The sequence below is a fragment of the Athene noctua genome, chromosome 2 (genome assembly GCF_965140245.1).
Source record: "Athene noctua chromosome 2, bAthNoc1.hap1.1, whole genome shotgun sequence".
Lineage (NCBI taxonomy): Eukaryota > Metazoa > Chordata > Aves > Strigiformes > Strigidae > Athene > Athene noctua.
In genome coordinates this window covers 104,421,612-104,433,927 of record NC_134038.1, presented here as the reverse complement: position 1 = coordinate 104,433,927, position 12,316 = coordinate 104,421,612, and the positions used below count along the sequence as shown (strand labels likewise).

Sequence of the window (12,316 nt, the reverse complement as noted above, 5' to 3'; positions counted from 1 at the left end):
TGTGAAATGAAGCACTAAAAATCTAGAATTCTTTGCCTCTGTGACCTTAACTTTTACCCTTCGGTAGGGTATGGTACAAGTCTGTCTTCAGATATATAATTATGAAGGAATAAGATTGTATATATTTATGTATTAAAACCAGCATTTATAGACTTTATTTTGGGTTTTTTTGAAGGTTCCTTGTTTAAAGGAGGAAAGAGTAAAAGAACCAGTATTGAAGCATTTGATATGCTTATGAAAGTGCATTATTAATACACTGTGAAAATAGCTGTTTAGAAGCAGTTAGCTGATACTATTCAAAACTAAAATGTCATTCAGAGTTTCTGGATTAATTGATACATCCTGCAGCAATTCATCACTTAAATGATGTACTCAGAATGATTGCCAGTTGCTTTTCAGAAAGCCAAGGCACAAGAAGCAAGGTCTATGCATGGACAATTGGTTGAAATAGTGACAAAGGTGAAGAATGTACAGTCTTGTAGCAGAGAAAGGTCACTGCTGTAATTCTACAGATTTGTACTGCCTACCTTACCCAGTGAGGGCAATCTGTTATGTGACTGCTGAGCAGTTACGTTTGCTGATGATATGAGGGGTTTTTTTAAGAACGGGGCAAATTGTAAAGAATTACAAACTGATCCTCTAAGAGTGAACAACTGGAGAATAAAATGGTAGAAGAAATTCATTTCTACCATTTGTTATAAATTTATTGAGGGAGGGAGGAGAAATCCTACTTACACATAAAATTACTTCTAAGGTGTAAATTATTGAGTTTACAAGAGTTTCACAAAAACATTATCTCAGCTGCAGCCAAGGAAGTACACCAGTTGTGTTCCTCATCAGGAAAAATACAGAGAATATTGCTTTGTCAGTAGAGAAATCTTGGGATTATTTGCATCATGCACAGATATGATTCCCATGACTCCACCAAAGATCAGAAGTTATGTACTAGAACATGGAAACTCTGAGAAAGGCTGAAAAGATAACTGGAGGTGTGGAATGGTTGCAGTACAAGAAATAACCAAGTAAGTTCACTTTCAGTACAGAAAGCAGACAAGAGGAAGGGGTATAGAAAAGAGGCTTCTGAAATCACAAAGAGCATGGAGAAAACAGAATGGACAATGATCACTATTCACAACAAGAACTTGGAGGTACTGAAGAACCCAAGTCAAAACCAAAGGAGCAGACTTCTTCACAAAAGGCATAACTGAGCAGTGGACCACTTACCAGTGGATATTTTGAATACCAAACATTTATACATGCTCAGGAGAGGTCTAAGCAAAAAAGAAATATTTTATTCTTTTCTAGCATGGTTCTTAACTCACTCAGGCCTTGGTGCATACTGCTTCTCTAATACTAATCTTGTACAAGGATTTTTTTATGATTCTTAAATCCTATCAGTATAGAGGCTAGAAATGTACAAAGAAATTTGTGTTGCAGCCAGGAGGGAAAAAATAAACTTCTTAACACAGAGATAACCAGAAATATAAGAACAGCCAGCCAGACTAACTCAGTGAATGAGTAACAACTTGCAACAGCAGAATTGTAGTCTGCCATTTCAAATCTTAGGAATGCAATCAGTTGACAGAGCTGAGGAAAGTAAACAAAACTTCTGCCTGGAAAATGGAGATTTTTAACCAGCAGGAAAACTCCAGCTTAGTTGAAGACAGCTGGAGACAGTACTGAAGGAAAGCACTTATGTCCTAGTTCAGAGAGGTCCTGCTGTGTTTGAAAAGGAAGAGACAAACAGCAAGTTTAAAACTGAGTGGACATGTACAAATGTCACTCTCCTTGTGGGGAGCAAGATATATATAGATGTAGCAGATATAGAGAGTCTGTTAGTATTGTGTAATTTTAGGACTACAAATGAACACTAGATACTTGAGAAATCTCAAGGTCCTACAGGAGTGGGGGTGATAAACTGTATTTAGAGATTCCTCCACTGCCGTCCATTTAAAAAATAATGGAATGCAGAGGTCAAGAACATGCTTTGCCTTGTTTGCCTTTATCCAGTAGCACTAAAAATATTCAGCATTGGCCAGACATCCATGTTAAAATATCCAGCAGACACTAAAGGCACTCATCAGCATTTCATGTAGATGATCTGCAGGAATAGTGTATTACCTATGGGAGAATGAGAGGTATTATAATACTACTTTTTTTCTATGGATTTTCTAAAATCAGAGGAAAAATCCATCTATTTGTAAACAATAGAAGAAATGTTATTTTTTTAATGAAATATTTGCAGCTTATGTTGTAAAAGTCCTTAATAAATAGTCATTTAAATTTTATAAATCTGGAGTTTGATCATACATTTGTCTGTTAAATATGTTAGTCTATGGTAAGGCACCAAAGCAAATGTATGTTTTGGCCATATATAGCAGACAAAAACAATACTGCAACAGAACACATTATGCAGGTAAGCCTCTGACATTTTATGTATAAAGAGACAGAAAAATTACAATTGAAAGAAGGAATTGAGTGACTAAGTAATTTAACAGCACTAATAACAAGTCTTGATAGTTATTGCCAAAGATTACCTGAAAAAAAAAATGGAAGTGAGCCAGGCTTGTAAATACATACATTTCACAAGAATGCTTAAAAAACCAGTATTTTCTCCTGGGATAACATATCTAGTTATAGATATATATATACCTAAATAAAGGCATAAAATAAATGCTTTTGGTATATGATTTGCACAAATGTTGCAAACACTGTTCCTATGAACTGCACTTCTGGTGGTAATAGCAATGGAGAAACTTTAGGGGGAGAGAAAGGGAAGAGCTGACAGCCTCATGTAGAAAAGGTGAATGATGAAACATTTTTTAGCCCTGATATGGTACTATGGAACAGAAAAGGGGAGGTCCTTCATCCTCTGAAGAAGATAAAACAGTGTGTGTTTATACTAAGAAACTTTATTGATAGTTTGATCTCTTGCTTCTTTATCATTAAGCAGAAGGTGGGGAGTAAATAATGCTGTTCTGTGACTCACCTACAAATATACCTGAAGAGATCTAACCTGTTGTGGTTTCTAACCTAAAAGGGGAGCCTGGAGCAGAATCAATACTTAACATCTCTATTTCCTTATTTAATTAAAAAAAACCCCAACATCCAAACAAACAAAAAACCCCAAACCACAACAAAAACCAACACCCAAAAATTCCCTCCAAATAACACCCCCCCAAAAAAGTCAACAATACAAACCCCCCAAACTCAAGCATTTGGTTCACGGTACAACAAAGTTCTTAATTCTGTTTATTGCTTGGGATTGTCTTTTAGTTAATTAAAATAATACTCCTGTCTGTCCCCCACACCCCATCCTATATTTTTAGTTTTGAATCTCCTAAAGTAATCTTCAGCACCATCCAGTCTATATCTACCAAGATCCCACTGATCTCTTTCTTCATGCAATGCTTCCCAGGCTCCCTCCTGTCCCAGTCAGAGTGACAATTGCCGTCTTTGTTAAAAGTCTCATGACTTAAAAATTGCCTGATTAATTTCAAGCTTATTCTTCCAAAAATTCTTACTTGAGCAAGAATTGGCTTTAAAGCACTACATGTGGAAAAAAGGCTTTTCATGAAGTTGGGAGGGGTGAAATAACACTTTTAATGGAAACTATTAGAAATGCTTAGCTGCAGGATCTCTATAGCAGACACATATATGTACAGCTGCTGAGGTAGATATGCACTATTAATTTACATGCAGGGTGTAAATCTTTGTAAATGAGAGTATTACAGAATTTTTCAATGCGAAGGGTGTGGTTTTAAATGTCTCTGTAGGTGACAGAAAAACTATGACTGTACAGCTCCAAGTGTATGTGTTTCAATTTACCTGTGACTGCTCTGCCCTCCTCATATCTCAAAACCTGCTTCTGTTAAACTTTGGTTAAAATGGCCAGAGAAATGTCCTGTTCCATATAAGAATGCATATAATTGGCTATATAATGGTGACTGGAAGGATGTTGGAGGTCGGGTTTTATTGGATAAGAGGAGGTTTTGAGTGGGTGGGGGGGAGCAGGGGAAGCTGGAGAAGCTGTACCACTATCTGCTGGGGCATACAGTAGTTAAAGACAAGACTGGATAATGACAACGTTGGGATGATGTACAGCAGTAAGCGGTGTCCATCAATAAATAAAGTAGGAAGTTTTCAGCAGTGGTCTGACAGGAAAGTCTCCACGGAGTCAGATTTCAGAGCTGGAGCACTGAATTGCAGTGAGTCACACAGAGAGCCTGAGAGCTGCCTTTGTTCCACTTGTGTCTGAACGTTGGAGGAGAAACAGCAGGCTCCAGTTTTTATTAACTTCTTATTTTCATAAGCATAAAACTCATGTGCACTGAACTTTTTCCTCACTTGAGGTCTTTCAACTGACTTTCAAAAAATGCTCTCATGGTAAGAACTCTCACTTCTAAATTTTACTTTTTCTTCTTTTCCCCTTATGCTTCTGTATTACACTTTTCGGTCTAATTCTTTCCCACCCCCCCTCTTTCTTTTTTTATTTTTGGCACACCTGCTCCAGGCATGCCTGGTGGACCTGGGACTTGCTGCTACTGCTCTTTGGCTTGTCAATCCATGCTGGTTCAGCAGCTCAGATCATAGAAGGTAAGACTCCTCCAAATCACATCTATAAATTGAGAGTGAGGGTTAATATTAAGATATGCTTTCCTAATATGGAAAGAGAATCTACATTAGCAGTTTCTATGTTTAATGTACTTACTCTTCATTTCATATAGGGAAGCTGCTGCAAGTTAAATTGCCATTCATTCTGGAAAAGGGAAAATAAATAATTTGGTTCCCCAGCTGTAAGGATAATGCTACTCTCTCAATATTTCTTCAGAGTGTAATAATGAACAGAAAATACTTCAAAGAAATGGAGAATACCGAATGGGGTTTTGTGTATCGTGTCAGAGAAAGGTGGCAGAGAGCAATTAGGGTAGATGTATGTGTCATTCTGGAGATTTTAGGAATGTGCCAGGCATGGTGTGAGTGCAAAAACACATTGATGCTTGTTCCAGTGCTTAGAGATTTCTCCCAGTAACTGTCTGAGCAAATTGTGATTTTTCAGATTTGAGTTAAATGTTTAGTTTTACCGGCCTAGCCTTTATGGACTTTCAGTGAAAAGCCTTTCTGTAATTGCAGATCATATATTCTTGTAACAGAGCCAAATCCCTCAGCATCTCTGGAAGACATAGCCTCAAATTTAACTTCAGAGACAGAACACGGATTTAAAAGTTTACATGTAATCTTGAGAGAAGTGGAAAAGCCTCATATAGTAGTTTTCCTCTGAGCAATTATACTTATGTCAAAAAGACATTTTTACTATCCTATTAAAAATAGTCTGAATTTGTTATGTAAATGACCTCTAGACAACTGTGTGATAGGAGTATTAGAAATGAATGAAGGGAAGTAGATATTGCACATGAAGACTTTAATGTTACTCAGGCTGGTGTTTGCCTATTTAACTGATGCTGCCATCACTGTGCATCTAAGTCATAGGTAGTTATTTCAGTAGGAGAAAAAGCCACCAATTAGTTATCACTAACAAATGCTGTAAGTGCAGGCAAGAAATATGTATGCTGTATTACAGATAATTAATTAAGGAAGCAAATTGGATGCAGCCATTAGAATAAGGAAAATATTAATGTATGTATGAACAGTGACAGAAATACAATATACTGCATATACAGTGGAGATAAATCTGTTGCATCAGGTAAAAATGTTTTTCTTGAACTGATGAATGACAGTGCAGTGAGCGAGAACTGGACAGGAGAAACCAAACTTTGACACATAAAAGTTAATAAGCAGAAGCTCATAAAAACTACAAGCACAGTAATAAAAAGAACAAATATTTATTTGACACACAATGTCTTTCTTGGTGGATCTATGCCCATTTCTATTACCTGAAACTTCGGTTCTTTAAATATCCCATGCTGTGAAACTCCGAAGTGGGAAAGATAACCCCTACTGATACAGGACAGATTCTTCCTGTGCAGAACCTTATTACTGCTGGAAGGACTCCTAACCTTACCATGAATGAAGATCAAGTGGGCTTATGCAAGTCTCCTTAGATCACTGGAGACTTCTGGGAATGTGCTCCTGCATGATTGTCCTAGATTAATATTCTTCCCTAATCGTTTGTCTGTTAATACAAAAGTTCCTGTTCCCAAATTTTTTAATATCTTATTTTTAAGTGCCTGATGTAGTAGGGATCTCATGCTTTCTATTCCACAACATCAAACATTTCGCTCATGTTATAAGCAAAATTTTCTTGATGCTTGGTTTAAATGTTTTCATCTGCTGAAACCAGTTGTTGAGTGCTATAAATAGAAAGGAAGATGATTTCTTTCTGGTGTTGCAAATACATGAATATAAATTCTCCCTGTAACTTCAAATCTTTTAGTTTTAACTATTGCGCAAATAACCTCCTTTTCTCATAGTTCCTCTTCGTAATAGAGTGCACAGAAATAAATTGTGTATTTAAGGTGAAAATGTTTAGAGACACAGGGAGATTAATTGATGCTCTGGTATTCAGGACTTTTGCTGCTAAAGTTATGCTTTATCCAGTGCCTGTTTTGTCACTGTCTCCTTTAAGATTACTGCTTTCCAGGATTTTCCAGCCCATTGAATAATGCTACACTGCATTTCTGATAACTGACCAATCCTCCGTCTCCCCATAGTGCATATTTATGTCTCTAAATTCCTTTTTATATAAGAGGAACTGGGAATGAGTGGAAGTGGGTTTAGAGGAACAGTGCAGGTGCCTTCCGCTGCACCACTGTACAGGCTATATGTGAAAGGAAGAAAAAAACCTCAAGATGTTTTTCAGTGGGTTAAATAATGTCAAGAATATTGCTCATGAATTAAATCATTCACTGCGGAAACCTGCAGACAAAGCAGTGACCCTCAGATAGTTTAGGGATAGCTTGTTATCGTTGCTTTCAACAATCAGACCTCTTCAATGAGGTCTAGTGAATTTGCTTACTGGTATGCAATTAGGCACTTAGAGTCTTCCTGTTTTTTCCCCAGGGAAGCACCAAATTGTGGAGAAGGGTGAAGGATGCAGATAAAAGAAAAGGCCCTCCATGCAGAGGGTTTGAGGTCTCCCATGTCTTTGTGAAAGATATGAGAAAGATCAGTCAGAAAATTTTGATAAGTTTCTTATTAGGAAAAGGGTTTTGACCAAGTCTTGTTCTTCTTGAGGAAATCATACACTAATGGACAGTTCCTACAAAGAAAGAGGAAACAAACTGAAAGGATGATGAGAAAGTGTAGGGGGAAAATTCAGATGGCAGTCTGAAATAGTTTGAGAACTTCTGGGACTTAGTTTAACTTTTTAGTGAAATTGTGTGATGTGGGACTTTTGTTTCTGTAGAACCGTTGCTTTCATTTCCAAGTCCTAGAATGTCTGACTACTGCTTTCATTGTAAAATGGGACAGACAATAAAAGAGATATTTAAAACCTCATTTAAAATCATGAGTTCCTAACTCACAGAACCGACTGAAACACCTTCTTGTTCAAAATGACATCTGTTTAGATTGTTAAAATAGTTTGATATCTGTTATGTAATTTGTAGATCAAGCTATGTGTTGTGACAGAATGTAAAAAAAAAAATTGCAAATATTTCATTCAGAATTTTACAGTTCTGTTGCATGTTCTGCAAATTGATGGAATTTGGTCATTGTTTCACTGAAACTCTTAAGAAATACCAGATCTTGCTTTGGAGTGAAACTGAACAGGAGTTCAGAAATCTCAGCAGTTCCTGTGGGTTAGAATTCTGAATTTTTACTGACTGTTGGAAGATTTTTAGTTCCTTTCACTGCAGCTAGCATTGCACATGTACAAAAACATAAGGAATAATACGCCTTCTTCCTCTTTACCCAAATACAGTATCACCTGAACTATGGAGCGCTTTTGCAGTTTTTCTCCTGTGTTCATGAAAACGGTGCAAACATAGTATCCTACTTGGGTTTGTGTGGGAGGGTTAAAGATATGTTGGTGTCTTAATTATTTCATCACTTTTCCTTTGTTCAAATGACAATTAAGCATGTATCTGTACATAAATGTAGTCTGTCTTATTCTATCTGGTATTGCCTTGTGGTACATGTGTTTGGCCTTTAATTACACCTGATAATGTATCTTGATTTACATTGATTACCCTGGCTACTTTTTCCATGTCGCTTTGCATCTTCATCCACAAATTAAGTTAGTGAACAGAAGGTGCTCAGAACACAGTCCTGAACATGCTGGTACCCAGATTGGGGACAGAACTAAAGCTATAAAATCTGAATGCTAAACCTGCTGAAGTGTGAATCATAAAGTCCTCCTTATGACTTGTTCTAGCCTCTTGCAGAAGTCATATTTATTCTTTCAGGCTACCTAGGCAGTTATCAAAGTTTTTCAGTTCTTGGCATTCAAAGCAGTGCACGCCTTTAAATATATATATAAAAATATGTTTAAATATATGTGGTTCTGCAGTTTGTATTATGTTTATATGCTCTAAAAGAAGCTTTACAAATTTCTCATTGACATCTGGGTTTTATTATTAGCCAAGCTGAACAGTGCTTTCTTGCCCTAAGTAACATGCTCAGCAATAGTTTACATAAAGTAAATATTTGTCTCTTTCCTTGGCTCTCTGTACACAGAATGACTGTCATTATGCTATTGACATAAACTTTGCACTCATGACCTGCTGAGTTTAATGGAGAAATCCTGAGTTAGAGACTTTCAGTGGATGTTGATCAGCTGGTGTGATTCATACAAGCATCTAGCTTGCACTTCACAATGAACCAACATAATGAGTGTAAATAAAAATGTATATTTAAAAGATTGTTTCTATCAAGTAATTACTGTATGTGCCTTGAGTGTTAAAGATGTGAAATCACATTGACTTATGTGGTGATAGAGGTGGCTCAGTCTATTCCTAAGACAGAACACAATTACAGTAATGATGCTCTGTATGGAGAACAGTTTTTTGTAAAGGTAACTTAGATGGCACTGCATCCTCTTGTACCAGACTGAGCATTTGGATATCATCAAACTCTACTTGAGTCTAAATTGAACAAGTCACTGTGTATCTTCCAGAGGAGTCTTCAGGCTGTTACCAGCTGTTGTGCATGTTTTTAATGTGGAGCTGAGCCTAATTTCATAGTTGATAAAATGCCTTTCCATGCAAAACATAGTTAATTTACTATAGAAAATCAGTTGAGTTCAGCCAGGGTCATCTGTATAAGTAACTGAAGAGATAGATATCACCAGTTGAACAAACCTGATTTAGTAAATTTGTTCCATTTCGTCACTTTTCTAAATGGATTCTTTCTCTGTGTAATGCCCATTACATGCTAATTCTCTTGGACAGTAAACTACATGTTTGCTAAGCTAGTCTACCAGGCAATAGAAGATTTTATTTGGCCTTTTTTGAGGCCTCAGAAGGGGAAACCAGCTGGGGTGGATACAGTGTTATAATGGCTGTCTTCATTTCCTCTCTGAAGTCACACTAGGTAACCAGTTGCTTCCATGGTCTGAATAGAACTTAATTGTGCTTGCATTTGCCACTAAATGGTGTTTGAAGGACCTGCTCTGCTGAGAAAGGCTGTACGGGAACATTCCTTTCTATGTTGCTCTGGCTCAGCTGTAGACAGTGCAACACAAGGAATTTCTTGAAAGAAGTGCTAGTGTTCTCCTGAGTGTTTAAATCATATACATCTGTTTGGGAACTGCTGTGCTCATCCACAGATTTCCCACAGCCTTGTACTATAGCTCTGTTACCCAATTTGTGTTCTATGCAGCAGCTGCTGTGTAAAAACTGCTAATTCCAGGTACTCCAGGTACTTCTGGTAGCACCTGCTAACAAGCATCAGTCTAATGGAAATGTTTCAACTGTGATTTATTTCTTATATGTTAAGGACAATGCCTGATCCTGATGATCTAGTGTTAGGTACTGAACTACTGTTCCTTGCTACAAAAGTGAATGGATGACTGGAGAGAACGAGAAATATTGCTTTACTGGCTAGGAGTAGTTAGCAGAATACAGTGATTTATGCTGTGTGCATAATAGCCTTGGTGTGATTGGTTCAAGCAAGTGAACACAGACACAAATACAGATTTCAGCTGCAAGCTGTCATTTCAATAAATAAGCAGTGAAAGGGAAGATTTGGTTGCAATATTTACATTTGGGATATTCAAAGGGTTTCAAAGAACTTATTTCTTATTCTAACATGTTAATTTTCAAATCATACACTTGTTTTGGAGGCTGCCAGTCTCTTTGGCTGTGATTCCTTCTCCTTTCTTTTGGTGTGTGATCTGTGGATTTGTTTTGGTTTTCCCATAGTGTCTCACCTTTTGACCAAATTTTGCCAGTTTACACAGTGTGCTTTGGCTAGAAAGACAGTAAATTATACAGTCTGGTGAAATCTGATTGCTTTATTTCAGATGTCATTCATAATAAGTAGTTAAGAGAGGATGTCTATTTACAACCACTATTTCTTGGTCATGAAACAATTTTTTTCCACTTGGAATTACAGCAGGTTTTAAACTCAACAAAAGTAGCTAGAAATTTGAACTGTGCTGAATTCTGTCAAAATAATCTTTCCACCTCTAGTAGCTCCTGTTTCCAAATAAGGAAAGTCTCAGACATTGCAGAGAGTAGAGTGAAGGTAGAAATCTCACAAAGATTGAGTAAAATGGGCAAACCCTATTTTTAATGTATCTGCATATGATGAGTGTGAAACAGAGGTATTATTCAGGATACATTCTGGTAAGAAAGCCTTGGAAAAAGCAACAGAAAGGGCTGAATGTGCCCTGCCAAAAAATTGCAGTATTTTAAATTAATATCTGTCTTACAGCCCAATATGAGAAGAACTAGGTTCTGAAACAAATTTTTCTGAGGGGTTCTGAGAGGAACCAGGATTTTCTGGAGACACTCAAGTGTGTTTCATTCCAAACATTCCATTGATGGAAGCCTGAAGCTGGTAATAGTGATTCAGTGATGACATTTTAATATAAACTGCACCATCATTCATGGTAGTTTGCTTCATCTTCAGTCCAGAAATGGGCTTTAGCCAGTTCATTCTATGCTTGGGAATCTCCAGGGGCTTTTGACTCTGGGTCTACCTCCACTTCTGCCACTGAACCCACTTTTTGCTGTGATCAGCTCTTACCATAGTAGCCTATAACTCAGGTATCACTATTTATAGTTCATAACTTATAGCTCAGGTATCATAAACTTCCAGTCCTATTTGTGACATATCTTTCTCTGAACTGTGAAATCACAGTTCCATATGTAGTCAGGATGTATGACTGTTTCTTTGGAAAGTTGAATATAGCTTTTGACTTTCTCTGTACTTTTTTGGTGGTCAGTGACTAAGAGGACATTATATTGCATGGTTATTGCTCATTGCATTTTATATCTACTTCCTTTCTTACAGTGATACACATTACCTAACTCAAGAACAGAACCCACCTAGAAGTAATTTTAATTTTGTGCTTCCTGCTAAAAAGTTGATTATTCTTGAGAGAAAAGTGTACTGCTCCAAGACACGCTTCAAAGTTTCCTATAAGCACTAGCTATGTTGTGTGGATATTCTGAATAGCCCATAACTGCGGTTTACTGCAAAGCAGTTTCAGGACATAAACCAGTGTGGCATCCAAGCTCTGATTCAACTCTGGTGATATTTCATATGACTAAACTCAAACAGTAAAAGGAAGCATGCAAAAAGTAGAAACAGGCTCAGGTGACATGGCAGAAATACTGTCTCAGAGTACAGTAATGAGGTCAGTAAAGCCAAAGCCCATGTGGAATTAAATCTAGTAAGGGATGTGAAAAGCAACAAGAAGGGCTTCTACAGGTATACCAGCAACAAAAAGATGACTATAGAAAACATGGGCCTGCTACTGAATGGGGCAACAAACCTGGTGCCAGAGGCATGGAAACAGCCAAGGTGCCTTGCTTTTTACAGGTAGGATTTCCCTTCAGGAAACTGAGTCCCTGAGCCCACTAGGAAACTGGAGCAATGAAGATTTACCCTCCATTGAGGAGAACTGAGTGAGGGAACACTGAAACCAGTTGAATGTACACAAGTCCTTGGGACATGATGGAAGACATCTGTGAGGGCTCAAAAAGCTGGCTCATGTCATTGAGATAGGACTCTTGATTATCTTTGGAAGATCCTGGTGGTCAGGAGAGGTTTCTGAGGATGGGAAGGAAGCCATTGTCACTCCTGATATCAAGAAGGGCAAGGATCAGGATCTGGGGAACTGCAGGGTGATCAGGTCACCTCAGTCCCTGGGAAGGTGTGGGGGCACATAATCATGGAAGCCATTTCC

General features: G+C 37.5%; 1 protein-coding gene across 2 annotated transcripts in view; it reads left to right on the top strand.

Annotated features, from left to right (window-relative positions):
• The first annotated feature begins 4,252 nt into the window (after positions 1–4,252).
• COL15A1 (collagen type XV alpha 1 chain) overlaps positions 4,253–12,316 on the top strand; it is a 153,891-nt gene continuing 145,827 nt past the window's right edge. For both annotated transcript variants that reach the window (XR_012633173.1, XM_074899784.1), the window contains exons 1-2: positions 4,253–4,386; positions 4,514–4,596. Coding sequence is in view for 1 of the 2 variants with exons in the window: in XM_074899784.1 (XP_074755885.1) it covers positions 4,376–4,386; positions 4,514–4,596 (94 nt within the window). In the remaining variant the exon portion in view is untranslated. The remainder of the gene's footprint in view (positions 4,387–4,513; positions 4,597–12,316) is intronic.